This window comes from Athene noctua, chromosome 1 (genome assembly GCF_965140245.1).
Source record: "Athene noctua chromosome 1, bAthNoc1.hap1.1, whole genome shotgun sequence".
In the NCBI taxonomy this organism is placed as follows: Eukaryota; Metazoa; Chordata; class Aves; order Strigiformes; family Strigidae; genus Athene; species Athene noctua.
The window spans coordinates 69167626-69193509 of record NC_134037.1 but is presented as its reverse complement, the minus strand read 5'-3'; the positions used below and the strand labels follow the sequence as shown (position 1 = coordinate 69193509).

At 42.2% G+C, this 25884-nt stretch overlaps 1 protein-coding gene across 2 annotated transcripts in view; it reads left to right on the top strand.

The window, feature by feature from the left end:
* The first annotated feature begins 34 nt into the window (after positions 1 to 34).
* Positions 35 to 25884, top strand: part of PLAGL1 (PLAG1 like zinc finger 1) — a 51655-nt gene continuing 25805 nt past the window's right edge. The window contains exons 1-2 of one of the 2 annotated variants that reach the window (XM_074896473.1): positions 35 to 136; positions 20833 to 20875. In XM_074896473.1, coding sequence (XP_074752574.1) covers positions 20857 to 20875 — 19 coding nt within the window. In that variant the 5' untranslated portion in view covers positions 35 to 136; positions 20833 to 20856. Of the gene's footprint in view, positions 183 to 20832; positions 20876 to 25884 lie in introns of both variants that reach the window. The other variant, XM_074896474.1, reaches the window with a different exon arrangement.

Genomic DNA, 25884 nt, shown 5'->3' with positions numbered 1-25884 from the left:
GGCCCGCCCGCCGCCAGGCGTCTCCCCGGGGCCGGGCACCGCCGCGGGGACGGGAGGAGCCGGAGCTGCCGCCGCCGCTGAGCTCCCCGGCCCGGCGCTGGGGGAGCGGGCGGCGCCCGCGGAGCTGGGCCATGAGGTGAGGGGGCCGGGGGCCGCGGGCCGCGCCGCGCCGGGGGCGGCAGGTGAGCGGGGGCGGCTTGCGGGGCCGGGCCGGGCCGGGGGCGCTCCGCCGCCCCGCAGCGGGGCCGGGCCGCTCGGGGGAGCGGGGGGCGGGGGCCGGTGGGGCGCGGAGGGGCGGGGGCCGAGCACCGCGGCGGGCGGCGGCATCGAGCACCGGGGCTGGCGGGCCGGGCGGGCCGCCCGCCGCCGCAGGAAAGCGAATTGCGCCACATGTGTCCGCCTTCGGGAGGAGGCTTTTGTGCTTATTTATCACTTCTCCCCCTCAACTTTGCCCAAGCCCCAGCCGCTGCGCAGGCTCTCCCGCTTGTCCGGCCGCTGAGCCTCGCACCAAAGCCGCGGGGCGGGCTAACGCCCTCGGCCCGCTGCACCCTCTTGCCTCCGGCAACAGAAAGGCCTCCGGGCCGGGGGTTGAGGGGACACACACACACGCAGACATCTCCTCATCTTTCCTTCGTGCCTCTCTTCAGCCCCACGGCACTCACGGGGCTCATGGCAGAGCGCGGGGAAGCAGACGGCGCTTTGGCGTGCGTTTGGCGGGAAACTCAGGTCGTGATCCGGGAGGTTTGTTCCCACGTGAGAAAACATGCGTGGGCCCAGATGCGGGCCCGCCGCTCACAAACGGCTCTTGACACCCTGCTTCTGAGACCTGGCCGAAACAAGCGGCCGAGAAACGGTTTACATCAGTTTTTCATCACTCTTCAGCAGGGTGACAGCTTGCTGCGCTGAAGTCTTGAGCTGTCATCGACTCCTAGGGCAGATGTGACTTTTTTTGCCTGTGGGGAAGGTGGATTTACCACATTATATGATTGATTTCTTCTTAAAGTACATAACTTTATTAAAAATTTAACTTTCAGGGGTTTTTTAACCTCCTCATTAAAAGCCCATGTCCCATAGCCCAGTGACAGTTCGTTTTTCTAGAAAGGTGAATTTGGGACAGCCAGACTTTTCTCTGAGGGCTGTTGCTTTTCCTGTGTGACCTGAGCATAACAAGTATGTGTCTCCTTACAAAGGAGGGCCAATAAGACTAACTGCTTTTGTAAAAGGTACTTCAAGTAGTTGATGAAGAGCACAAAGTAGTAGCTGTCTTTAAAATGTGAGTTTAAATGTAATCTTCCCACCTCAGCCGATATTTTTAATTTATAAAGGACTGCATAAGACAGAATCCGAGCTATGTTTTTGGGTATGAGATGTACTCTGCATACATATTTTTGTGTGGCCATGTCATCCTGTCACCAAAATCGGGAATAAACCTTTTTACACCAATGTAGCATTAAGAAGCAGGCATTCTCTTTATTGCAGTGCTGGATGCACTGGATGCATAGCTCCACCTAACATGCATGCTGAAAGACAAAGGACACTCATCATATACAATAAAAAAAATAATTATTCATATAATTTCTGAGAAGTACCCACCTATTTCCAGGGAATCTGTTAATACATTGTGCAAGCACGGTAAAATTTGGGGAAGGGTTTCTGAGGGGCTTCCATGGAGGTCTTCAGTGGTCTGTGGTGGTCCCTTAGTGGTTGTTGAAGAGGTGTCTCTTAGTGTCCTTTCCGTGAACTCAGTCTTTTCTTTCATACAAGGTCTTGTCTTGGCTCATTGCTCTGTCTGTAAAGTTTCTCAGGTTCCTTATCTTGATTTCCACAGGTGTCTTCTGGTTTATCTGCCCTCCCCGGGATGTACCCATCACAGTTGCAAAAATTATGTCCTTGAGTGCATTCTTGTCTGAGGCCCCTTACAACAATTGGCATCAACTGCTTGCAGGTGTCAACTAGCAGGCATCAGTCCAACATATAGGATTATTCATATCACCTTTATGATGAGGATCCTCATAAATAAATACAAATGATACATACATTGTCTTTCCAATAAGTGGTAGGAGAGGGTGTGCTTGACGTTATTAACCAGCAAATCCATCTCTGACAGAACAAGGAAGGAAGAGGTTCCCAATCCAGGCACTTGGATTTCTTGGTATTGCAGTTGTAAAATTAACATCAACATGTGTGACCTGATTCTTGGTTGTTCCAATGTTTAGAAGAAAATTTGGCTGTTTAATTCTGAGATATCTAATCATGTGCAGCAGCATAAAGTGTCAAGCAGTCCTGTGCTGACTTGGCAACTTCTCCTGCAAGACAAGTGACTCTTTCTCTTGTGAGGTCCACAGTACTCCACCGACTCTGCACGTGCAGCACTTCTGTTGTGCTCTGACCCTTCACCGGGGAGAAATAAAGATGCTCACTGGGAATTTCCCTTCACTGGTCCTTCCTGTCCCTGTTGTTGGTTTGGAGAAGCAGTGCATGGAGCACTGCTCTGCCTCTATGCGTGGGGAGTGGTCATACTGTACAACACAAAATGGGGTTGTGCAGGGCAGGTGGTTCTGGGTGGAACACGTGTAGTTCTGCTAAACAGAAGTGCAGATACAGTGACAGGATCAGTGACAAATTGTGTGGTTATTATTTGATATTGTGTGTGTTTGCTGCTGTGGTGCCACTGTATGTGCAGTATATTTTCCACCATTAGTGTGCACTTACTTGCCCGGCATTGTAAATTAAAGCAGTCAGAATCTCATTTGCAAACCTAATGGGAGCCAGTATAGATCCTGGAATAGTGTAACTGTAACAGGCTGATGGCCACTATGTTGTGAATTGAGTGCTCTCAAGGTCTGACATTTAAACAGGACCTGATTGTTCCAGTCCTGCAGATGCTGCAAATTGATAATAGGATTATTTGTGTAAGAAGTAGAAGATGGGATGAGCAGGTTTCTCTGGACCTGCTCATCAGAGTGAGAACAGTAGTGGAAGGTTTGGAGAATTCAATATTAGAAAAAATAATTATTTCCTAAAGGCAGAAGGGGCTGTTAAATCATGTAGTCAGTTCTCCAAGTTTAAACAGGTTGAAGCCTTAGATTGGAATCTTCAAGTATATTTAAAATTGCTCAGTTTTTAAGGTAAAAATGAAAAATTAAACCATTTTGAATGCTTATAGGTAGACTTGCTTTTAACATGGATGCTCGTTTTGTGTTCGCTTTACAGACACGTAGGTCAGTGGGTCACCGGTTCATGCTCTCTAACTAAAGACAATAACTTCTGCTTCCTCTCAATTCTGTAATCTGCTCTGCAGTGAGAATCTCCTTGTTGTGAAGCTCTGTGAGCACACGCATTTCTTCTCTCACTGCCTTCTCTTCTGCCAGGGCTTGGTGGAAGGGAAACGGCGTAAGATAATTCCCCCTCATAACTGCTGAGACACATTTATTCTACAGAGTGTTGCAGGGGGTGGGGTCTGAGCTGCTGTCCCTTTCCCTCAAACTCCTAACTTCTTGGCTGATGATTAAAAACCAAAACCATCGACCCTCTCACCCTGCCCATAAGTGAATACACATGCTATACTTAAGACAATCTGTTTTGATGGTTGATACAAGTTTCATGTGTTTGATGTAAGCTTTTATGTGTTTGAGCACTCAACATTACACCTAAGTTTACGAACCTAAATAGTCCTCTTCAGTAAGAGCAATCTGCCTCACAAGATGTTTGCAGAACCAGAGCATATTTAAAGTATGCATTGCCAACTAGTTCCCTACTGGCTCTGCTGTGTTTTTATTTTAAGATGTTCCTGCTTTCAAAGATAAGCATGAAGCAAATGAGACTTCAAATGCCAAGTGAACAGCAGTCATACACTTCTACTTAAGCATGTGCCACTGCACAACCGTCCGCATCATTTAATTGTCACTAAACCCAGAAGAAACTGTTTGTTCTTTTCTTGCGTGTGTGGAAAGAAGTAGGAAATCTCTTTAAATGATGCCAAGGATACTGCTATTTTATGATAACTAGCAGGAAATAACAAGAGTTGGGACAGAAGGGTCAGTCTACTTGAATTCTGTATGGGAAAATCTTGAAAGTTGATCATAAAATTTAATTACACACATATCCCGAGGATAAATAAATGTTTTGTTTCTGCCTTTGCTTTTTTGCTGACTTAACCTCTTTCTTCCATGCATTTTTCTGAATATGGGCTATTTGGAATTTGTTGTGAAAATACGTTTAATGTTCTAGATGACTCTGACATGACAATCTGGAAGTGACACTGTTTCTAGTGATCTTTGTCTCATGCTTCTCATATTGCATCTTTTTTCTTGCTTTTTCTGCCTGTACTGATTGATCTTCTGTAAAATAGCATGAGTTACAGTGCTAAATCAGGATCAAAGGTGCCTTTGTAATAAACTAATTCTGCTATTATCTTATTTCTCCCTGCACCTGGAGCATTATTTTAGGAGAAGCTCTTTCACAAACAACTCAAGGTAGTGAAATTTAAGATTTCCAGATAGCATTAACTACTCATAATTCCAAGCTGGAATGCTGACACAATAAAGACTGTGTCATAAGGCATTGATTATAGTTCTAATGAGTTAGAGAGATAACTTCTTCACACTGATTACCTCCCAGTGTTTTCTCCCATTCAACTTCCATGATTTTTCAAAGGACATCCTGAACACACACTGTATATTCCCTTGCTTAAACCCCTGAAAAACTGCAGTGGGAATAAAATGCAGAAAGGCGTGCATTTCTAGTCCTTGTGGTGGGGCATAAAAGGGTTTAAAGTAAGATAAATCATGCGGGGTTGGTAACTCAACATCCTTGTTTGTTGTCATTTTTTCCTCAGGAGAGCCTCAAGTTTCAAGTATAGAAAGATTTGGCTCTTTGAGTTGCTAATAAAAGAAACTAGACAGATATAAATGGAAACGCTAGTTCCTGCCAGTATCAGTGAAGAGCCTGAACAAGTAGCTGTGCAAAATTGTTTGTATTTTATCTTGGTTTTCTTAACTTAGATGCTGTTATTGGAGTATAAAAGGAGATGTAGGGAGTATCTCAGGAATGTCACCATGGTCTGCTGCGAGTGGCACCTAGTCCTAACCCTCCAACGATTAAGTAATTGAGAAGACCTCCCAACTCTGATAGGCAGGGGTCAGAGAATAATTGCCAACGTTCATCCCAGCCCAGCTGCTGGGAGACAGTCCTCTGTGTAATGTGGATGGATTCCCTGTCCCAGTTGTTGTCTCCATCTCCTCTGCTGCTCTGAGGGAGGTAGAAATGGATCTGTCCTAGGAGGATGCTTATTCACTGCCTGTTTTCTGTGAGGAGGAGCAGGGAAGTCGTCTTGTGTGTGTGTTGATATACAATAGGAAAGCAGTCATCTCTTGGGTGTCTAGAGTGCTAGTATTCTTCCTGCCTTAAGTGGGGCAGTGGGGCTCCTGACAGGGAAACTTGTGCTCATGGTTAAGGTTGTTCAGCTGGTGGCTGCCCAGACCTGTGTGTTGCACACAGAGTTGTTTCAGTGCTAAATATCAACTCTGTGTGCTCAGGGGTGTTGCAGATGACCTGCAAAACCCAGACATCCCACATGGAATGGCTCATTATGTTCACTGTGCAGATGGTGCCGTGCTTTGTCCTCACAGTGACACTGACCGTGCTGGGGAAAGTTGTGTGCTGTCAGTTCGGGAGCGCTAGTCACTCCAAAATGGCAAGATTCATCCATGGATCAATAAGTTGATGAGCCCCATCCTGTTGGGAGGCATTGTTCCCTGTCAGCCTTCTGATGCCATTGCCTCTCAAACGGTCATCTGAAGAAACAGCAAGAAGTGCATTGGCAGCAAATGCAGAATAGCACCTGTGTGGTCAACTGTGTGCATTGGGCATACCAGTCACGAATATGGTGCATGTAGGCTGAAGAGTCCTGTAGTGTAGACACACAGAAACTGCAGAGATAGCCACTGTGCTCCCGTGCAGTCCATCTGATACCTAGAGCAAAGATGTAGCACAGCATTTGCTCGAAGTCTTGTACCATGGCACAGGTAACGAAGTCGGTGTAGATGTGCTTTGCTTTTCTTCAGGGCATGTAACAGAATCGCACTTAGGAAAGTACTAAAGTAGCAGTATCTAACGTATGCAATAACAAGCAAATGTAGCGCAGTGAGCAATATTATATTTTGCTCCTCCACTTTCTTGTTTCCAGGTTCCTGTTGCTATGAATGGTGTTGAGGGACTCTTGAGGGATAAGAAGGGTATCTTCTGCAAGAGTGTCTTTCAGAGATGTATATCTTTGAGAAAACTGCATCAGCACAAGTCTCAACGTGCTTTTTTGGCCGTAAACTGTCACTGAAATCTTGGTTTACTTCAGCTAGACTGTTATTTCAATCACCACAGCTGTATAATGTGATCAACAGCATTGGTTTATCCTGTCCTACAGAAATAAGCAACATTAGAATCAACACAGATTTTTTAAAGATCATGATTAAAAGTGCTGCAAGGCTGAGCAATAAAAAAGTGATTTATAGTGTGAAAATTCTGTTTTGTCAGTGCCTTGACAGATTGATGCCTAAAGAAGACACCAAGTATCTAATTGTTATAGTGTCCTGCAATAATAAACAGTGGAAGGACTAGTGAAGCACATAGCTAAGCCAATTCAAAGTTTATTTTGTCCCCAGAGAGGTGAATGTTCCTTCTTTGTCAGGTGAAATTATCTCGAGAATCATTGCTACAGATGTGGCATGCAGAGGACCAAAGAGAGTATGAAAGGAAGGAAAGCAGCAATGCTGAACAAAGATCTGGAAAGAGATGGTGAGAGAAAGGCAAAGGAAAGATAATAAAATACCGGAAAGTATTAGCTAAAGGAAAGAAATTACTGAAAACATAACTGGAGTTGGATTGAAGAAACAAAAGAGAAACTCTTAGATGGAAGAACAGCGCAAAAAACCCAGAGATTTGTTTTGTCAACATAAGAATTTTTATTTTAACTCAGTTTTTATTTAGTCTATTTAGTCTTAGCAACCAGCTCAACTGGTGCAGAGAGTCAACCTTTGTAACGTTCTAGAAAGCAAAAAGACTCTACATATGTAGTCCAGGATGCTTTCTGGCTTCTGATTTTTTCTTGTATCTTGGTGGGAGTCATGACTCACCTGCATCACTGAGTAAGTAAAAGGCATTAAACACTTTTTAAGCAATTAAGACAAGCTAAGAAGAAGTAACATAACTCTTTTCTGCTTCAACTGCACTGAGATATCTCAGCAATCACCCATATTAATTAAACAAGTGACTTAATACCTCTCACAGTGAAATAGCAACGGGTGATTTGCCTGCTGAAATCAGGTGATTTACCTGTTGAAACACTACCTTTTTGTATTCTCAGGGCTCACCCAAGAAAAGAGCAGGGCTGCTGGCCAGAATGAATCCAAATGCACTATGATAAAACCACTCCTCCCTCTTTTGGTTGAAGAGAGATTTGAAAACTAGCACGTGAGGTCTCCCAAGTGAATGCATCATTTGCTTCTTGTAAACCTGACAGCCAAGTAGCTCTTCCTCATTCCGATGGTGCCAAGCACTGGAAAGAGATTTCTCAGTGGTTGGTCCTCAGTGGTAGGTGCCAATGAAAGTATGAAAAATTATGTCAGGTGAGGATTTCCACAGTTGGGGGAGGAGGCTGTTCTATCCCAAGTGAAGGAGGATGAAATTAACAATTTCAGTGAAATACAACACAGCCTGTGACACTGATTCATGGCAAAGCCAGTGAAACTGATACATTTCTGCAAAATGTTTTGGTTTCAGTAAACTCAGTGTATTCAGACAAAAATAAGTTTTTCTGGAAATAGTTTGACTTGTTCATGACTCCTTTGTTTTTACAGACCTAAAATTCCTTTCCTCACAAAACGAGTAAATAAGTAGGCAAAACAAGCGTGTGTTTACTATAAAGTCTGTGATTTTGAAATTCTGTAGTTCTGAAAAGTATTCTCTGCTTTCCCTTTCATGAACCCACTGCAGGGGGCTGTTTGTGAAAAGTTGCTTACTGCTGTGGTGACATTCACAATGTCCTGGTTTGGAAACCTGTCGCTTTGGATTTTTACTTTTGCTTTGAACAAAAGATTGCAGAAGCATTTTGGGTCTCTTTAAGGTTGCAGATGGGTGGTAATGATATTCTTATCACTGGTCATGCCTGGCAAGGCTTCTGGACCTTATTACTTCTCGCATAACAGCTGCCAGTGACAAGAATAATTTTCACGCTTGGAAATCATCTTTACTTGACCTGTACACATTTACATGCTGCTGTTCTCTCTCAAAAATTCTTAGTGTGAGTGATAGATGGAATCATCTGCCTTTTTAATGCATGAATTTGCTATACAGATTTTTCACTGAGTCTGCTAAGGTACGTGGGGGTTTTTGATTAATAAAAATGTATCCTAGTTCTCAAGCATTTGTTGAATAAAGTGAAGAGAGGCTGCCCTAACCAAAATAGAGATTGACAAGGAAGAAAAGAAAACAAGGATAAATAGGAGAGTAAATTGGTTTTACTTCTTTATCTTATTCTAAAAGAAAAGACTGTGATTTTTTCTGTAAGTTGTTATAGTTTCAGTGATTTGTCAGCATTGAAGCCTGAATCTCAGAACACTTCAGTCTTTGCAGGCCTCAGCACCCATACAGGCAAATATTTACAAATCTCGGAACCCCTAGCAAAAATGAAATATTGAGTTACAGAATGTGTAAGAGAATGATAGAAGTCATCAAAGTGACTCGGTTGAGAAGGAAGGGGTTGTGGGTCTCAGTCCTTTTGAAAAAAAACCGTCAGATTTCTGCCAAGTTTTTCATACCACTTTTATCAGCATTAAAAATGTCAACATTTAAAAATAATTTTAAAATGGGACATTACAAAAATGAGTATAGAGTTCTTAAACTAACAGAAAACAGAATATAAAAATAAGGATACTTTAAATATTCTGTACACAAATCAGTAAAACAGTTCACAAAATAGTTGAAGTCAATGTAGAATGAGTGTCTTTGTTCTGTAAAAATATTATCAGTATATATGACTTTAAAACTTTTTTCTTGTCAAATTCACTAATTTTTTAGACTAAGTCTTAGAATTGCATTTATGGTCAGTGATTCGCACTGATTATTAATAATCTAATTTAGAAAAACCCATAGGCAGGTTATAGTTTTTAAAATTAAGTTCCAACCTGATAGCAAAAATTGTCCCACGTCTGCTTAGGTGCTAAGGTTGCTATCATACTTCTAATAAAATATTTGGGTCCCAGAATCTTAAATTGCATTAAATTGTAATTTTAATTTCACTTATTTTGTCAAGGATGTTCTTCAAAAGTTGAATCTATGGAGTTTACAGGACAAGTTAAAACAGCATCTTTGTGGAAAGTGTGACCTGTGCCTTCAGTTTGTCCCAGCAGAGCACTGGCACTTGAATCATACTGATGTGAATCTGGTTATCAAGTCATCAGTCACCGTTTATTAGAAATCTGTTGGGTTTTTATTAACATTGTAGTAGATGTTGACTAGAATGTCATGGTGCAACAAGTAAAATACACTTCAGTAGTTTGTTGACTGAAACCATCTAAGTATTGGATAGTGGTCACTTTTGGATAACCCTAAGTTCTTCTACTCGCAGACCTCACATCCCATACAAACATCTGACAGAATATGTTCATGTAGATTTTATAAATTACTAAAATGACCTTCTGGTAACTTGGGGTGCAAATGTCAAACGTCCAAGTTGTTCGGAGTTATTTTTCATTAACTCACTGAACCATACTGAATGGGTGTTTCAAATGTCAAAGTTGGGGTTGAAGAGGTCATGCAACTGGATGAAGAAATAAGGACAAATGACCTCTTGGTGAACTTTTAATGAAAGGTTAGAGGTCACAGGATTTTTTCTACATTATTGTAACAAGCTTTTCTGTATCAGGATAACTTTAAAATGAAGAAATGGTGTTTGCCTCTGTTGCTAGAGCCCTTGGAGAAGTTAATCAGATTCCAATACTGTCTCTGAATAAATGGCATACAGACAAGTGACTGTAATAAAAATGCTGAACTGCTGAAATATGAGGCATATTTTATATCTGTATGAATTTTGCATTCATTAATCCATGGTGTGTCAAATTTCAAGTTCCTAATTTAGTACTGATATGGGAATTAATGGTCATTTATTTTTAAGTGGGTTTTTTTATACTGTGGAGGTAGTGGCTGAACGCTACTGGTCTCTGCAGGGTTCTTCAGCATTGGCCTTGTTATTCTGGTTTCATAATTTCCTTCACATTCTCCTACACTGAAAAGGGAAGCTTGTGTAGACAAGAGGTAGCCTCCTTTAATTTATTCAAGTTTTGTTTTTGCTGGAGAAAAGGGTACAATTACATTACTGTGCAGGCTAAAATTTTAAACAAGCACTAACACTGTGCATGTAATGCCACATTTTTTTGCTTCTTGTTTGAATAATGTGCAAGAAGTGGCATAGGATCCCAAGAAGGTATGTATAACATACAATGACCAAGAAGGATTCCAGTCCAGACCTCAGAAAGGCAGGAGGCCAGTTATAAGTCTGTGTTACAAGCTGTCAGTGTGGAAGAACTGATCTTTAGTTGACAGTGGGGAGCAACTTTTTCTCTCTCCTTTATCTGAGAAACAGGCTACTCTGCTGAATATGAATGGTGATCCACTGTGTTGAATCTGCATCAATATCTACATTTATTTGACAATAACCTGTGAGCCACAATTTGTGGATTTCTGGAATCATCATGTGGCTTCATAATCAAAGGAAAAATTGAGGCAGCAGCTAAGTAATACTTGGGAACATGTGTAGCTTTCATTAACCAAGCATATATGCAGTATTTGGAGGATTTGGATATTTTTAGAGTTATGTACCGTGGGTATTCTAAGCACTACTGTGAAAATGCAACTCCTAAAACTAATGTACTATTTAATAAAAGGCAATAAGAAATCACTCCTCAAGTTACAGTTTAATTTCAACAGAATTAGTCCCTGATGATTTAATATAATGGTTGCGTTTCAGTAAATTAGTTTTAATAAGTCCCCCTTGCATCTGTACCATGTGAAGAGGTAGATTGCGTTTTTGATGCAGTATCTCACTCCAGCCAGTTCACATGTGTGAATGGGGATGGAAGGACGTGGGTGGCTTTGCTGCCGAGTTTGCCGTTGGCAAATGCAGTTGCTGTTGGCAGAAAATCTGAGTGTGCAGGTTGTGGCAAACAAATTGAGGGATGTGACAGGCAGCTCTTACCCAGCACAAGGCTTGTGGTGTTCAATTAAATCAGCTACTGTTGTCTCTTAGTGAAAAATCTTTGCTTATGCTTCAGTTTGAGTTTTGAGGATGTACAAGTGTTACCATTGCTTCCTTCAGATGGCTCAGGCAGTTCTCTAAGTCTGAGGCCTTTAGGATTGGACAGAGGAAAGAAAACATTTGTACTAGCCAAGATACTGTTAACAAATCACAGAATCACAGAATCAGCTAGGTTAGAAAGGACCTTGAAGATCATCTAGTCCAACCATTAACCTAGCACTGACTTCCAAATAGTGGGACTTCCAAATATGGAAGAGCATTATTATGCTTTGATAAATAATTTATATAGAGAGACATCCAGCTTTTATGAAGCAACTAAAGAGACAAAGCTGCTAAACCTGTTGAAATTGCCATTAAGTTCATATGTTGCATCTAAAATACCTGTAAAAATACCAGTTTTCATGACCTGAAATCCCTTTTCAGGTAAAAAAACTTCCTCAGTTTTACAAGTTTCTGAATGAAGTGGTTGTTTCACAGTGTTGAAATTTAAAGCTGCCAAAGAGTGAGAGCAAGATTTGGAAGGTGAAATTTGACCAAATAATTCAAATGTTAATAGTTACGTGATATAGCAGCATTGCACACTGCATTACATGATTGCAGTAGTGCTGTAGGACGCATCTGGATGTTGTTGTAGGTATGTGCAAAGTTTGTGAGCATGAAGCTGGGAGGTTTTAAATTATCATAATCTGAGCAAGATGTGTGAGGTAAGGTGTTGGCTTCCAGGTGACGAATCTGTTTTCATAATTTCCTGATGTGTATCCCCTTTTCTGGTCACAGGAGTGGCCGTTGCACCACAAGGGAACTTGTCAGTCTGTCTGTCTCTACTCTTGAGTTTCCCTCACTGCGTTTGGAATGCTGGTGGCTGCTAACGGGTTTTATTTGTAGCATGCTTATGAAAGGAGAGAGTGTTAGAGCCGAAGTATCCGTAAAAACCTTTTTTTTGAAGCTGTAGGAGGCTTGTTGACTCTTTGGGGAAGGCTGCCCGAGGAGGATGCAGGGGAAGGGAAGTGAAATCTGCCTGCCACCAGTCTGCCCAGTGGAGAGTAGCAGCAGTGCCCTTCCGGAAACGAGTGTTGGGATGTGGGCCTGAAGCGATGAAAAGAGTTTAGCCAAGGTATTGAGGGACAACTGGAAAAAGTGCTTTTTCTCGCGACCTCGTACGAGTGGGTTCGGTGTTTGTTTTGTGCCGGGGTTCAGTTGCGAGTTTCAGGGAGCAGAAGAGGGTCCTCACCACAGGCTCATTGAAATGGAAATGGTTTTGCCTGCTGCTGTGGAATGCAAATTATTTTAGGAATGTTCCTGGGTCTTGAGGCTTTTTAAAACTCACACTTCTAAGATATTTTTTTTAGCTTATTTTAACCAATTCTCATAACAAAAAAGGATCCAGAAAGATGATTGGTGCCTTGATCCTGACCCAGCAAAATATGAAGTGTAGGTTTGTCTTCACATGTACAAATAGTTTGGTGGTGGAAAGACATGGGAAATATAGAAATGCTTTGTTGGATCGCAGTCAAGATGCTGAGTGCTTTGCAAAGCCAAACAACAAGAGCAGCCCTCAGTAAGGCAGGCTGGCATATGATGCGATTTGTTATCATTCCCTAGGCATTTGTCTCCCTTTTGTTACTACCACTTTTAAAAAATACTATTTAATAGCATTTCTTCTGTTATCAGGGCCCGGGTGATGGAAAAAGACTTGTACTTGATGCCTTGTCTGCCATAGGTCTTTTGCTGACCAAAATAGACCAAGTGATACGAAGGTAGGAAAATTATGATAAGAGACAGTGCTGTATTCCGGAACGTATTTCAGGAAAAACTTCCTTAGAAACAAGGAGTGAGATTTGATGGTCTTTCTGTTTCTGGTATCAGGACACAGGATATAAAATGAAATATATATAATGAAAATAGTTTTTTCACTTTAAGCTGAAAATGGACTTGGATAGATGAGGTGCATATGTGGGCCATATTTGATGAGGCTACATCTTGGGGTGATTGTAACCAGGTTAGAATATTGATGGGTTGGTGCAGTAAATGGCAAGGCACGACTGTGTATCCAGATTTAACACTCAATGTAGCTTTGGCAAAATAATAGCCAACTGATTCACAAATTATTAAAGTCAATAGGATGTCTAATTGCCTGACTTCTTGAAGTCACTGGAAACTGACAGTGCTCTTGGTTGCTTTCATGCTAAGGCATTTAATCTGTACAGATGTGTATATAGTTATAAAGTTTCCTTCAGCAGCATGACTGGTTTATATATTTGTATAGTGTTTGTGTATGTTTATACACACCTTAAAACAATATGATGAAGGTGCACAAAATATTCTTAGTAAACATATTAGAGAAGACATATTCTTGAGTGCATGACTTCTATCTACCCACAGTCTGCCTTACAATTTTGTGCACCGTTCTTTTACATCTGCATAGTCCTTTGTAAAAGAGAGAGGTGTTTCATGTATAACTTTAGGTTTTCATTATTTTTTGCGTTCACAAGTAACACTTAGATTTGAAGAATTTCTGCAATGTCAGTGAGCCAGATTTCTGGATTTGGGACACAAGTGTTTGTGTTCTACTGTTCAAGTTCTTTGCTTAATCAAGGGAAAGATGGGGAATCCTGTATATAAAAAACCACATTATAATGGCAAATGAGTTATTCTGGTTTAGAATTATTAAACGATTCAATTATTTGAAAGAAATAGGTAATTTTGTAGAAGTACAAGTGTGTGATAAATTATAAAGTGATTTATAATTTCATGTTTTCTGCAGTGAGGGAGTCTACATGTGGTAGATACAAAATGCTCAGAATTTCACTTTCAGTTTGGACGTGTTTGAGGAATTGTACTTAACATGTAACAAATCCTGATTGTTGATGCACATGTGGGACTAACACGAACTTCAGAAAATCTACATAGGTTTCTCTGGAGATTTTGGCCCTCCATATTCATTTTTCCCTGTTAGTACTGTTATATTTAAATAATTTCTAAATCATTATGATTTTCCTTCACGTTCATGAATTCAGGAGAAGAGAAACTATGTCAACAGAAATAGTTAGCCCAGCATGAGCACTAGCAGTAGCCAAAAGAGAACAAGTAGGGACACTAGTGGAATGCTAATACTGTGTGATAGATGCTTTGTCTCCTGAAGGTATGTTTTCTTCTGATGGATGCAACCTGAGCCATGAGGTATGCTGAAAGTTAAACCCCAGCAACTGATTTCTGTAATGGGGGAAGAGAGTCTTTCCTGATTTAATCTTAGTTAAGTAGGTTAAGTGTGGTTTTCCTGTCACATCTTCGCTTGTGTATTTTTAAAGACATCTGCAACCACATTACTTAACATAAGTGTCTTTAAAAATGCTTTTATTTGCGTTTTACCTTCACTCAGTTAAAATGTGATAAAAGGTACTTAGATAATGTCATCGACATGGGGCTGTTGTGAATGTATAAACGAGTTGTTCTGGACATTCTTTGGAGTATCTGAAGTATAGCAGTGGCCTCTTTTCAGCTGCACAAGTAGGGTGAACAGATGACTTCACAGACTTCCAGTGTCTGGTTAACTAATGTGTCCCTTTGGCATGCAGCATGAAACTGAGGTGGGTTTTTGAGCCGTATAATGTCAGTTCATTAGAAAGAGCATGCCAGTGCTGACAGTCACTGGGGTTTGACATTGTTTTTGTGCAGAAAGCAATGTAAGAAATTCCGCAATAAATTCTGAAGGCTTGGCAAGGGCAGATGCTGACTGGTTCAGAACAGCCATGTTTCTGCTCACAGTGGATTCATAATTCAAAAGCTGTGATCCAGCTCTTTGTCCCAGCATGGCAGAGGTCTCTTTTGCAGACAGCATGTTCTCCTGTCATCTACAGATGGCATCATGAGGCAAGCATAAGGGTATCACCCACATTGTCAGTGTGGCAGTAAGAAAGCTTTTCCTGTTGCTCCACTTAAGTCTCTTTTCACATCAGTACCTGCTTTTCCTCTGGCTTTCTGGGGCATGATGCCAGGGAAGCTGGATGTTCCTATTCTGGAAGAGAGGTCAGTGGAAGAGCTCTGTCACATGAACCTATGTGAGAATGCTGCGGTGTTACATGCAGGACATCTGTCTTAAACAGCTAGTTGTAGTCTCAAGTTGCAGGCATTGGAAAGGACCTTCACAGAGCAGTTTCCTGACCTCCTGTGCCATGGAGTTGGTCCTCACTGGTGAAGATGAGCTTCAGGGCCAGTGAAGCAAGTGCTGGTTGGTAAAACTGTGTCATCCGCCTAGAAGTCATCAGTGACCTGCAGTGGATACAGGATTTTGGGTGAGAAGTGCATTCAGAAACTTTAGCCAGGTGTCATCGTAGTATTTTTCTAGGCATAGGAGGAGTGGAAATTGGAGCCTTTGCCGCCCCTATCGCCATCTCTCAATCTGAAGCACTGGTAAGCAAGGTAGTTACCAAAGCCATTGTTGGCAGCCTTTGTGGTTGTCTTGTGCTTCATGAGCAGCCCCAGAGGTTCTGTGCAGGCTGGTTTTCCTTGTGGGAGTCACCTTTCCTCTGGTGCAGCAGTGACCCTGATCCTCATGTAGGCTCGTCCTCATGGACCACACCTAGAAACTGGCTGTCTGATTTCATTACTCCCACTGCATCAGAACAGAAGGGGTAACAGGCATTGCCTTTACCACTGTGGACCCTGGATGTCCCAGGGCAATCCCACCACAATTGTGTATACCCATCCCAAGTCATACATGCCCAGAGTGTGCCCACTACAGTCACTTCTAAAACATAAAATGCATAGTCTGTAAATTTGTGGCCATGGTGGAACAACGAAGGAAAACAAAATCTAAAATCTTGGCTCCTACACAAATGTACTCTGCAACATGTCCTTCTTGATAGGCAATGCAGAACCCATCCTCACTTCTAACCAGCGCATAAACACTTTTCACCACCACAAAGCATTGACTTTCTCATCATCCAGTGTGCCTGTAATCACCGTTCTGCTATTTGTAGACTGATAACCATCTATTATACTTAACCCATTAAGTCCTGTTAAACCTAAATGCATAAACTAATTTCCTGAGACCTAAAAGCTTTTAAGAACCTCATAAGGCTGTGCCTCAAATTTTCAGGGCTGCCATTTTCATGGAAGGGAAACATCCACTACTGTGCTCCTCCTCCTGCCCATTCATTGATGAGAAAGTATGAGTAGTATAATATTTAAGAGCAGCTGTGAACAACTTCTTTTGGCTGTGTGGGCAGCACAGCAAATTTGGCCAATATACCTGCAGCAATTCATATAAAGGTCATTGTGGTATGTCGGTGTGGTTTACAAGGAGTAAAAATACAGAATATTGGCCAATGGGACTGTTACTGAGGCCAGTGTGGCCACTGGCCAGCCACCTAAGTTTAGATTGACAAGTGACCGATGTGGCCAGAAACCACCAGGCACTGTGCCTGGTTGGCACAGCCTAAGTGGCTGCTGTGACTCTGCACGTGTTGGAGCCCCCTTGGTTGGGCGGCAGTACACTGCGCAAGAGGTGCCCTCATGCACCAGAGAGCTGACCTCGAAGCAGGAGAGGGATTTATGGTGGTGGTTTTCTGCAGCTAGGACAGGCAGCTCTGGGTCCATGTTGAGGGTAACTGCAGGGAAGAGCCAGCATAGCTTATGAAGGAGCTTGTAGTTCTGCTTACACTCCCTTGGCTTTGCAAATACACCTTGCCATGCTTATCCTCACCCTGTCAGAGATAACGTCCTGACGGCTAGAAGAGGAGCAGTTCCTTGGGTTGGTACACCTGCTGCTCTGTTGTTCTGCAAGTGGCTTGTGTTGCAGTGACTAGGATGCCCTCATGGAGGTGTTCCCTCCTGGTCTGCAGTCTCTGTGCCCTGCCCAAGGGTTGGATGTGGGTGCTATAGGGTTACTGGGGCTAATGCTGCTTCATACAGGGGAAAAAAAGTGAAAGTTTCTCAGGCTTTGATGGCCTGTGGAGAAAAACACTTTGGTGATTTATGGTTATCCTCTTCATAGTGCCCTCATTTTCTGGGGCAATTCTTCTGCAGCAGTCTTGTACCTTTGACTATGTCCTGGGAGGACTTTAGGAGTAGAGGTCCGTACAAGGTGACCTGCCCGTACTGGTAAGTGCTTTTAAGCTTGTGAGGAGCAGCAGTTAGATGCCAGTGTCAAGGACCAATTCCTTCCTGGCTCCAGACCACAGGAGAAGGCACCCATATCAGCATGGGCAAAAGGGATGGGAGGGAAGAGCCAACCTGTGCAATAGCACTTTCCTGCTGTCGTTTTTGTAGCTGCTTCTGAGTAGTAAGTGAATGGAGAACCTCCTCGTTCTTCTGATAGCTGCCTCCACCCCAGCAGCAGATTAGCCTTTTGATTGCTGCAGAGCTGTCTCATAGGTGTTTGTGTTGCTCTGGACCATGCTGCTCTTCATCAGAATTCCTCTGATGTCATTCTGACCTGTCATTCTGTCACAGTCTCTGTGTCAAGAGGTATGGTCTTCTGTCCCACCTAATGTATGTGCTCCTTCTCCATGCCCCCTCCTCTACCACCGAAGTGACACCACTGAACAATTCAGCCAAACCTTAATTGGGGTGTTCATGGACCACACTGTCACTGGAATATGGCTGGATGGCAGACATGTGGGGGATGGGCTGAGAATGGGCTGAGGCTGGACTTTCTCATGACAGGAGACTGCTGCAGACCAGATGTGGGAGGATGAAGGTATACTACTGACTCAAACCATATGGAAAGGGAGAGTTTGTTGTATTGTGGTGGTTTACCAGGCAATTGCCCTGCAGACTGAATGCCAGCACAATTATAATTTTGTCTAGTAACTCAGTGGGGGGATGAAATCTTCATAGTTGATGGCACTGCTTTGACACTGACAACATGTAGCCTGCTGTGTCTGGAGATGACAAGGGTTGGCATGTGTACAGTCACATATGGATGCTGTTAAAGTCCACTTTCCTCTGCAAGGCCTAAATTCTTAGAAATTAACACCACAGACAAGTGCCTCACTCTCAGCCAGAATGGAGTCAAACTGCAGAGTAGTATTTTTGTAGAAAGTGTTTTCTGGTGAATGGAAATCAGGCTAGGACACTTGCTGCTTAGAAAGCCTCCTCTCAGCATGGCTGTTTTCACCTGGAAAGAGGACTCACTGATGCCCTTTTAGCGTGCAGGCCCCTTTACTGCTTCTCTCTCACATCTACCCACAGTCCCAGACAGAGACAAAAGCCAGTTTATGTTCACTGGAGGCAGCTGTTTTGGCAGAGTACAGGGGTTACAGAAGAGAAGTTGATGTGCTGGCACATCATGTGTTTCATGCCTCATCTGCAGTCCCCTTGATCTCAAGACAGAAGTGATGTACCAGCAACCTGCCTGTTCTCTGCCTGGCTTCTCGTAAAAACAGACAAACTGCAGTAGCATAGAACTTGATTAATTTGCTGAAACATAAGTGTCTAGTGCTGTCCGAGATGCCCTGGGTAGCCCTGCCTGGCTTCTAGCTCCTGGTCCAGGTTGGCCTCTTTTTCCTATATAGCCAATATTACATCTATCAGCCTCATGTGGGTGCTTCAGATGTCCTAGGGCACCTCAGAAGACAGGATGCTTGTGCATGGGCAATTGAAGCATCTTTCCTTATAGTGACTTCCCTGCTGAAGGTCTCTGATGAGCTGCTTCTGTCAGTCTTATCCCACTGATGTCAGGGAATGTGTGCAGCCCAAAGGTGGGAGGAGTCTTTTCAATTATGTATTGAAAATATAAATTTTCTGAAATAAAGTCTACAGCATACCTGTCAAGTACTCCTCACCACCCACCACTGCAAATCGTTCTTTGAAATGCAAAGCTTGTACTTGTCGTCTGTTTGGTGAAGGCAGCATAGACTTGAAAGACATGTTTAAGCATGTGGGAAGGAAAGACCGGGCAGCAATTTATATTTCAACATCAGAACTCTTCCAGATTGCAGGGCACCTGTAAAATATATTTTCTTTACATACTGTCTTTTATGCTAGGATGGACAGTTTAAATTCTTGGGGGTTTGACTAAGATGTGATGAGACACATGTAGCAAGTCTGATTTACTAACTTTGTGAGTCTTGGTCTTGGGCATGAGTCTGTGAGCACTTAAATGAGCATATGTAAGTTTACCAATTGTTAACTTGCTAAGGTAATCAGCATATTTATTATGTTGCCCAGTAATGATGATCTGTATGTGCATAATTGTTGAGTAAATGCCGGGGGGGGGGGGGGGGGGGGGGGGGGGGGGGGGGGAATGCTCAGCAAGGCTGCTTTTGTATGCAGGGACAAAGGGCACATACTCAAGCTAAGGTGGCAACTTAAGTGCTTACAGTGGATCATTAGAAATGTTACCTTAGTCTTCTCAAACTTGAAAGTGGCACCACAATGTGCTCATAGATTTCAGCAGATAGATGGATCTCAGCTTCCTCATCCTGCTTGTGGACAACCTGGCAGAGGCACAGCTTCTTCCTTGGCAAATTCTTGTTTTCAGGTCACTGACTCCTCCCTGCCTCATCCTGCTCTGCATTCACCTTAACCACTCCTGTACTCTGCTTGAGTCTGTTTTCTCCTTGGTTCTCATTATGCTTTGCCATTTTTCCTGTCATCTTTATTGCCGTCTTCCATACTGCTCTTCCTTCAGTTCTCCCACCCAGCTCCAGTTAATTAAGCATCTTACTAACGATCATTGTATTTTTAAAAATGAAGATGTTTTCTTTGGCCCATTTTAGTCTGCAGCAAAATACCACTGTCATCATCAGAGTCAAGTTTTCATCCTAAATCATACACATGCACCTTCAAACACTGCCTGAAATTTTCAAATTTTGTATAGGACACAACAAAATGGCATAAGCTGATATGATTCGTACTGTTATTTCCATGCCCTCTTATTATTATGTGCCTTGTTATTTCTGTTGCTCCAACTAGCCTTGCCCACACACTGGGATCCCACTGTGTTGGAGACTGCTCAGACAGCTACAGAAAACTCAGACTCTGTGCATCTGTGCTTGTAGTAAAATTTCAGTCAAAAACCAGCAGATGAATGGGAAGGGAACAAGATGACAGAGTTCAGCAGAAAGCTGGAAGTCTCCAGAATTCTTCCAAGAGAGCAGATAAAATGTCTTGTCCTATAGTTAATAATCCCTTTGACTTTGCAAGGGTGAGGACCCTTAAGATGAATACTAGAAATAGCAGGCTTGAATACAGAATGGCATGGGGTAAAATACATGGCACCTGAAATTTCTGTTTTAATATTAAATGTTAATGAAGATGTAGAATACAGTGAACTGCTCTTAAAATGCATTACATCAATACTGTCAGTTCATATTGTTTGTGAAATGAATTGGAATCATTTATTAAGGAATAAAATATGGATGGATTTACTCTTTTCCTCTACAAATCAAAATTCTTCTGTGTTAGATTTTCCTAGATATGTTCTCATTTCCTAAAGAACTAAAAAACTATGCATATAACTAGCATAAATAGTGCTAGTTCAGAAAACTGATCATTCTTTTTTCATTTATTTTATGTAGGTTTCCTTTGCCTGATCTGTAAACATGTCCACAGACCTGCTATGTAAGTACATTTCTGTCATCCCACAGTGATTTTTTTGTACCATATGTTTTTATCAGATTCCCAGATGTGCTCATGATTTATGTCTTTTATCTTAAGTATAAAGTCTGCTTTTACATTTGCGTTTCTTCTGAGACATCTGTGGAACAATATTGCCATTATAATCAACGGGATTATTCTTGGAGTAAAGCATGACTTAATATGAGTAAAATTGTAAAAATCTGGCCCATGTATAAGAACAGACTGGTTCATTGAGACTTAAAATTACAGTTCTATCTAAAATGTTTTATCTATCTTTGGCACAAATACCATCCTAGATTAGTACTGAGTGATGTGCTTGGGATTTTTTAATCACTGTGTGAATTTAACTCCTTCCAAGGCATCATTAGTCCAGTCACATCCAAATGTCATGCCCCATCACTTATCCATCCTTCTTTTTCAACAGCAAAGAATATACAAGTGGCATATCCTTATACTTTGTTATTGTAACTACCACAAAAAACTACTGCACAGGTCTCCCTGCTACTTGCACTCTCACACTCCAGCCTAAGCTATCTGCAGCATTAAGCACATTTTCTATGCTTATTGATCTGATCTACATGCTTGCTTTTGGAGTCCCTCCAGTGCCTCAGCTGCCATTTTTTATCATTGCCTCCAAGGGCTGCCCAGCTGCATACTGTGCAGTATAAGAGAGAGGAATTTCAGAAACCCATTTTATCAGTCTCCAATACTTCCTCAGAGGAACAAAGAAAACAGATTTTTTTTTTGGTCATTAACTGTAATCAGTTAATAAATACATCAGCTTACTGGCAGATAGCAGCTATCTGTGGAGGTGATATCTGTGCTTCAAGATCAAGTTATTTGTGAAAGTGCATTTTTTGAGCTTTATCTGGTAACGCAATTTTGGGGCATGCTTAAGTGCCATTTAGATACAGGGAGAACTCTGAAATGAGGAATATACTGTGCCTGACTGTACAAGCAAAACTACTGTTAGGAGTGAAATGTTAAAGAAAGGAGAGAGGCAGGGTGATTGCACAGTGGTCCTGGTCAAAATCAATTAAGACTCCTCAACTCTACTCAGATGTTCAGTCTGGTTTGACTGTTCTAGCTATTTCATAACCTGGGAGTTTCATTTTTCTCTCTTCAGGTCAGCGTCACCACTTTTCCTGATGGTCAGTGGGTTAGAGAAGTTGTTGCCTGAGTAAAGGTAGAAGGAGTTGGGTGTGTTCAGCCTGGAGAAGGCTTAAGAGGATCTAGTGATGGTCTTCCAGTACAAAAATGGTGACTATGGAGAAGGAGATGGAAGCATTCTTTCCCTGGGCATGCACCGTGACAGGACAAGAGACGGTGGCCACAAGTTACTTCAGGAGAGATGCTCCTGGATGTAAGGGGCATTTTCACTGTGGGATCAAGTAAACATTGGAACAGGCTGCCCAGGGAGGTGGTGGAATTTCCCATGCTGGAAATATTCAAGATGTGGCTGGACAGGGCCCTGGGTAACGCTGATCTAAGGGCTTGCTTTCAACAAGAGGCTGTACTAGTTGATCTCCACGGGTTTTTTGCAACTTAGATAATTCTGCAGTTCTGTCCCTGGTTTTCTCAGTATCATACTGCTTGTGCTGTGGCAGGTCATGTGATACTCTGTCATGCTAGAGGGATAGAAGTTTGTTTTCTCACTTGGAGATAGCCTCAAGACAGTACCAGTGCGGAGGGGCCCTTCCAGGTTCCAGCTGGTGGGGGTACACATGCATGTGAGGTTTGTGGCAGCCAGGTAGGGCTTTGGAAAAATGTTGGTGCACAGGAGAACGCTAAAGAATAATCTGGCAAATCTGTACAGATATGAAGTGACTCTAGGTCTTTATGTCTGTTTTTATATAAATAAATAGTACAGAGCCAGCTCATGAGCTTAGTACTGGCCTATGCTAACAAGCAACACCAAAGCATGTTTTGGGGATAACATCTACCAGGCTCCGTTCCAGGTAAGGAATTTGGATGTAACCAAACTGTTTGTGGGGGAAAAGGGTAGGAGGTGATACCAGATGGTCTCAGCACTAGGGAACAGTCTCTGGCTCTTACTGTTCAGTAGTAGGCATGCAGCCTAACCATCCAGTCCCTAAGGCTGACCACAGCATCGTCTTTCACCGATGCTTGGTTCAATGCAAGGTCAAATTCCAGGAGTAAAAATCTTGTTCCAGGTCACATTAATGAAAACTAGATGTATAACTAAAAAGAAAAAAATCTAACCAAACCAGAACAAACCCCCTTAGATTCCTAAGAAAAAACCCACTGCAGTCTGGGGCAAATGGCACAAAGAAAATGTCATGGCTGCACAATACTAGGGTTGCTGCAGCTAGACCTCAGACTCCAGCAACAAAGTCTTCAAGCCTGTGGAAATAAAACGAAAAGCCAACATCCCAGTGAAGTTTTGGCATGATGACTTTGAGGTAGTTTCTCTGTTTTAGATGGAGAAGCTAAGGAAAAAAAGAGAAGTTTCTAAAATGTCTGGCAGCTACAGAGGCTCGGACAGTTGGGGAAGCAGCAGACTTCCCTTGGAGCTTGTTTTTCTTTTTATCCTCGGATGAACTAGCGTGCAGTATATTATGCTGCCTGAATGTAGGGGTTTGTCACGGTTAGCGCCGGGGGCTGTCCCGGGAATGTAGGAAGGCGATGGGTGTGAATGGAGCACGCGGTGGTCGGTGGGGCTTGAGCCCGCTCTTCAGCAAAGCCGTCGCTGCTCCTCTCGGCCCGGCCGGCCAAAGCCGCACAGGAAAGGAGGTGGGTCTTTGATCTCTTTGTTGTAGCTGCTCCCTGGGAATTTGCTGAAATCAATGCCCTGTTTTCCTGAAGAAATGAATGGCTATGCCTAACTAGCTTTGTGAAGCGCGGGGGAATTCACTGCTTCTGTTTATTGACAGCTGAAAAGGAGCACATGGTGCTGAATGGTCCTCCTGGGGAAACAAAACAGAGCAGAGTTAGACTTAGTTGAACACAGGGGCATTTGGAAAAGTCTGACGAAGGAGGATGGCACAGTTTCTGCCACCTCGTACTAGCATAGCCTGACTTTTTACTGAAAATGCCATTTTAAATAAGGTAAGGATTATTTTGATTTCGCATACGTAGTGCGATTATGAAATGTTTGCATTTGTGTTCTCGAGTGCAAAAACAATGTTTGAATTGTATTCCGTCATGGGAAACAACACCTAGGTGACTCTTGTGCTGTCTCTAGCCTCTGTGTATGTTCATTTGTTCGTTATCTAATGGTGATTAATGAATATGAAAAGTAGTAGGAAATAATATGGTATTTGGGTCTTGCAGTCATGTCCTGAACATCATTCATGCAGGCTGTTATATACAGTTCTTTATGTCTTTGAGAATCATCTGAATTACATCAGATAATTTCTTCACTGGTACATATTGCTGCATTAATATTTATGCACAAGGCAGTGTCTAACAAGTGGGCCTATCTGGCAGAAAATCTGGGAATCTTAACAACCCTTGAAATGTAAGGGTATTTTTCCAAACCTGTTTCTATGCGTAGACTCCAGGCAAGAGAGATCGACTTCACCACGGTGCTTGCTGGTTTTTGATGTACAGTTTTTTTGTAAAGACAGCGAAGGATAGCAAGAGGAGGATGATAATGAAGAAGCAGTATTTTCTTCATGCAAGTCCAGAACAGTTTATCAGACCAAAGGAATTTGGTGTGTAATTCATATGTAAATTTTCTACTGAAAACAGGAGAACAAATCGCCGGAGTTTCTGTATTAGCTTCTGTGGTGACTGAAGAAAAAGATTTCTGAGCTCACGTAGCTATCTACAGGTTTCAGGTGTGGCCCACTTACGACTGCAGGAAAAAAATGAAGTAATGTAATTTCTTCCTTTGTCAGTTTAAGGGCAAGCTTCAAACAGAATATTGCCATTGTGCTGCCTTGTTATTACATGGCAGTAGGAATTGATGGGTTTGTGTTGCAAACCTGATTAAAAGTAACTGTGCTTGTGTGCAGTTGTTTGAAAACTCTGGAGTAGTCCCCTAATTTCAGGGGAAGTGCTTAGGAAGTTTCATATTTTATCAGAGTAGTTTGTGTTCCTCAGTCTGGAATATTTTCTTTGAGTGGCTGAGCTTGTAATCTTAGTAGTTTTGTCTCATTTTGCTCTTCTCTGCAGCAGATAACTTACCTGTTTTTCTTGGAAGCATTGGGGCCCCATATGCAAAACATGCTTTCTTTAGAATATACTTTGTGATCCTGAAAATGAAAATACATTGCATAGCTGTAAAGTGTCAGCATTTTCGCTTGTGGCTTCTGCTTTTAAGTTTCCAAGATTTTCAGAGGGAAAAGCAAAAAAGCAAATGCATTTATGAGTTTGACAAAGATGTAGAAACACTGAGCTCAGGCAGGCTGCTGCAGATGTTGGTGGGCTGTGTTGTCATTATCGTTATGCAAATGTGTGAGGACTCTTTTTTTGACTTAAGTGTATTTATACATGATAAGCATCGGAAGCTGCTAAAATTTAAAGGGAAAGCTAATTTAAAGTTCTCATTTAAGTTGGAAAGGAGATACATTTGTAGGTCATTTTAATGCTGTAATCTAGATGTGTTATGAAAATCTTGACTGGTGAGGGTGTCTGGAGTTGCAATGGTGCAAATAGAAAAGAGTTACCGTTGTGGAAAGCTCCGTTGATCAGAGCTTTTTTAGTTAGTATAATGGAGAAGAAAGTAGGTGATTCATGAGTGACACGGAAGGTGGCATTTGTTCTCTGTTACTTGGGTGATAAGGCAGAGTATGTTAATGTACTGGGAAGGTGCTTAGCCAGATGTGCCTAAGGAAGTACATGGGGATGTTTTGGCAAGACAGTTGTCGCTTTGCCTCTTCTAACATCAAGGATCTTTATAAAATATGAATATTGTTGTGACCTATTGGCAATATTGAAGTGGAAGGAGTATAAAAAAATTTATTTCCAACCAGTAGAGATATACCAAATACAAAGTGTTATATGTGATCATATACACAGCTCTA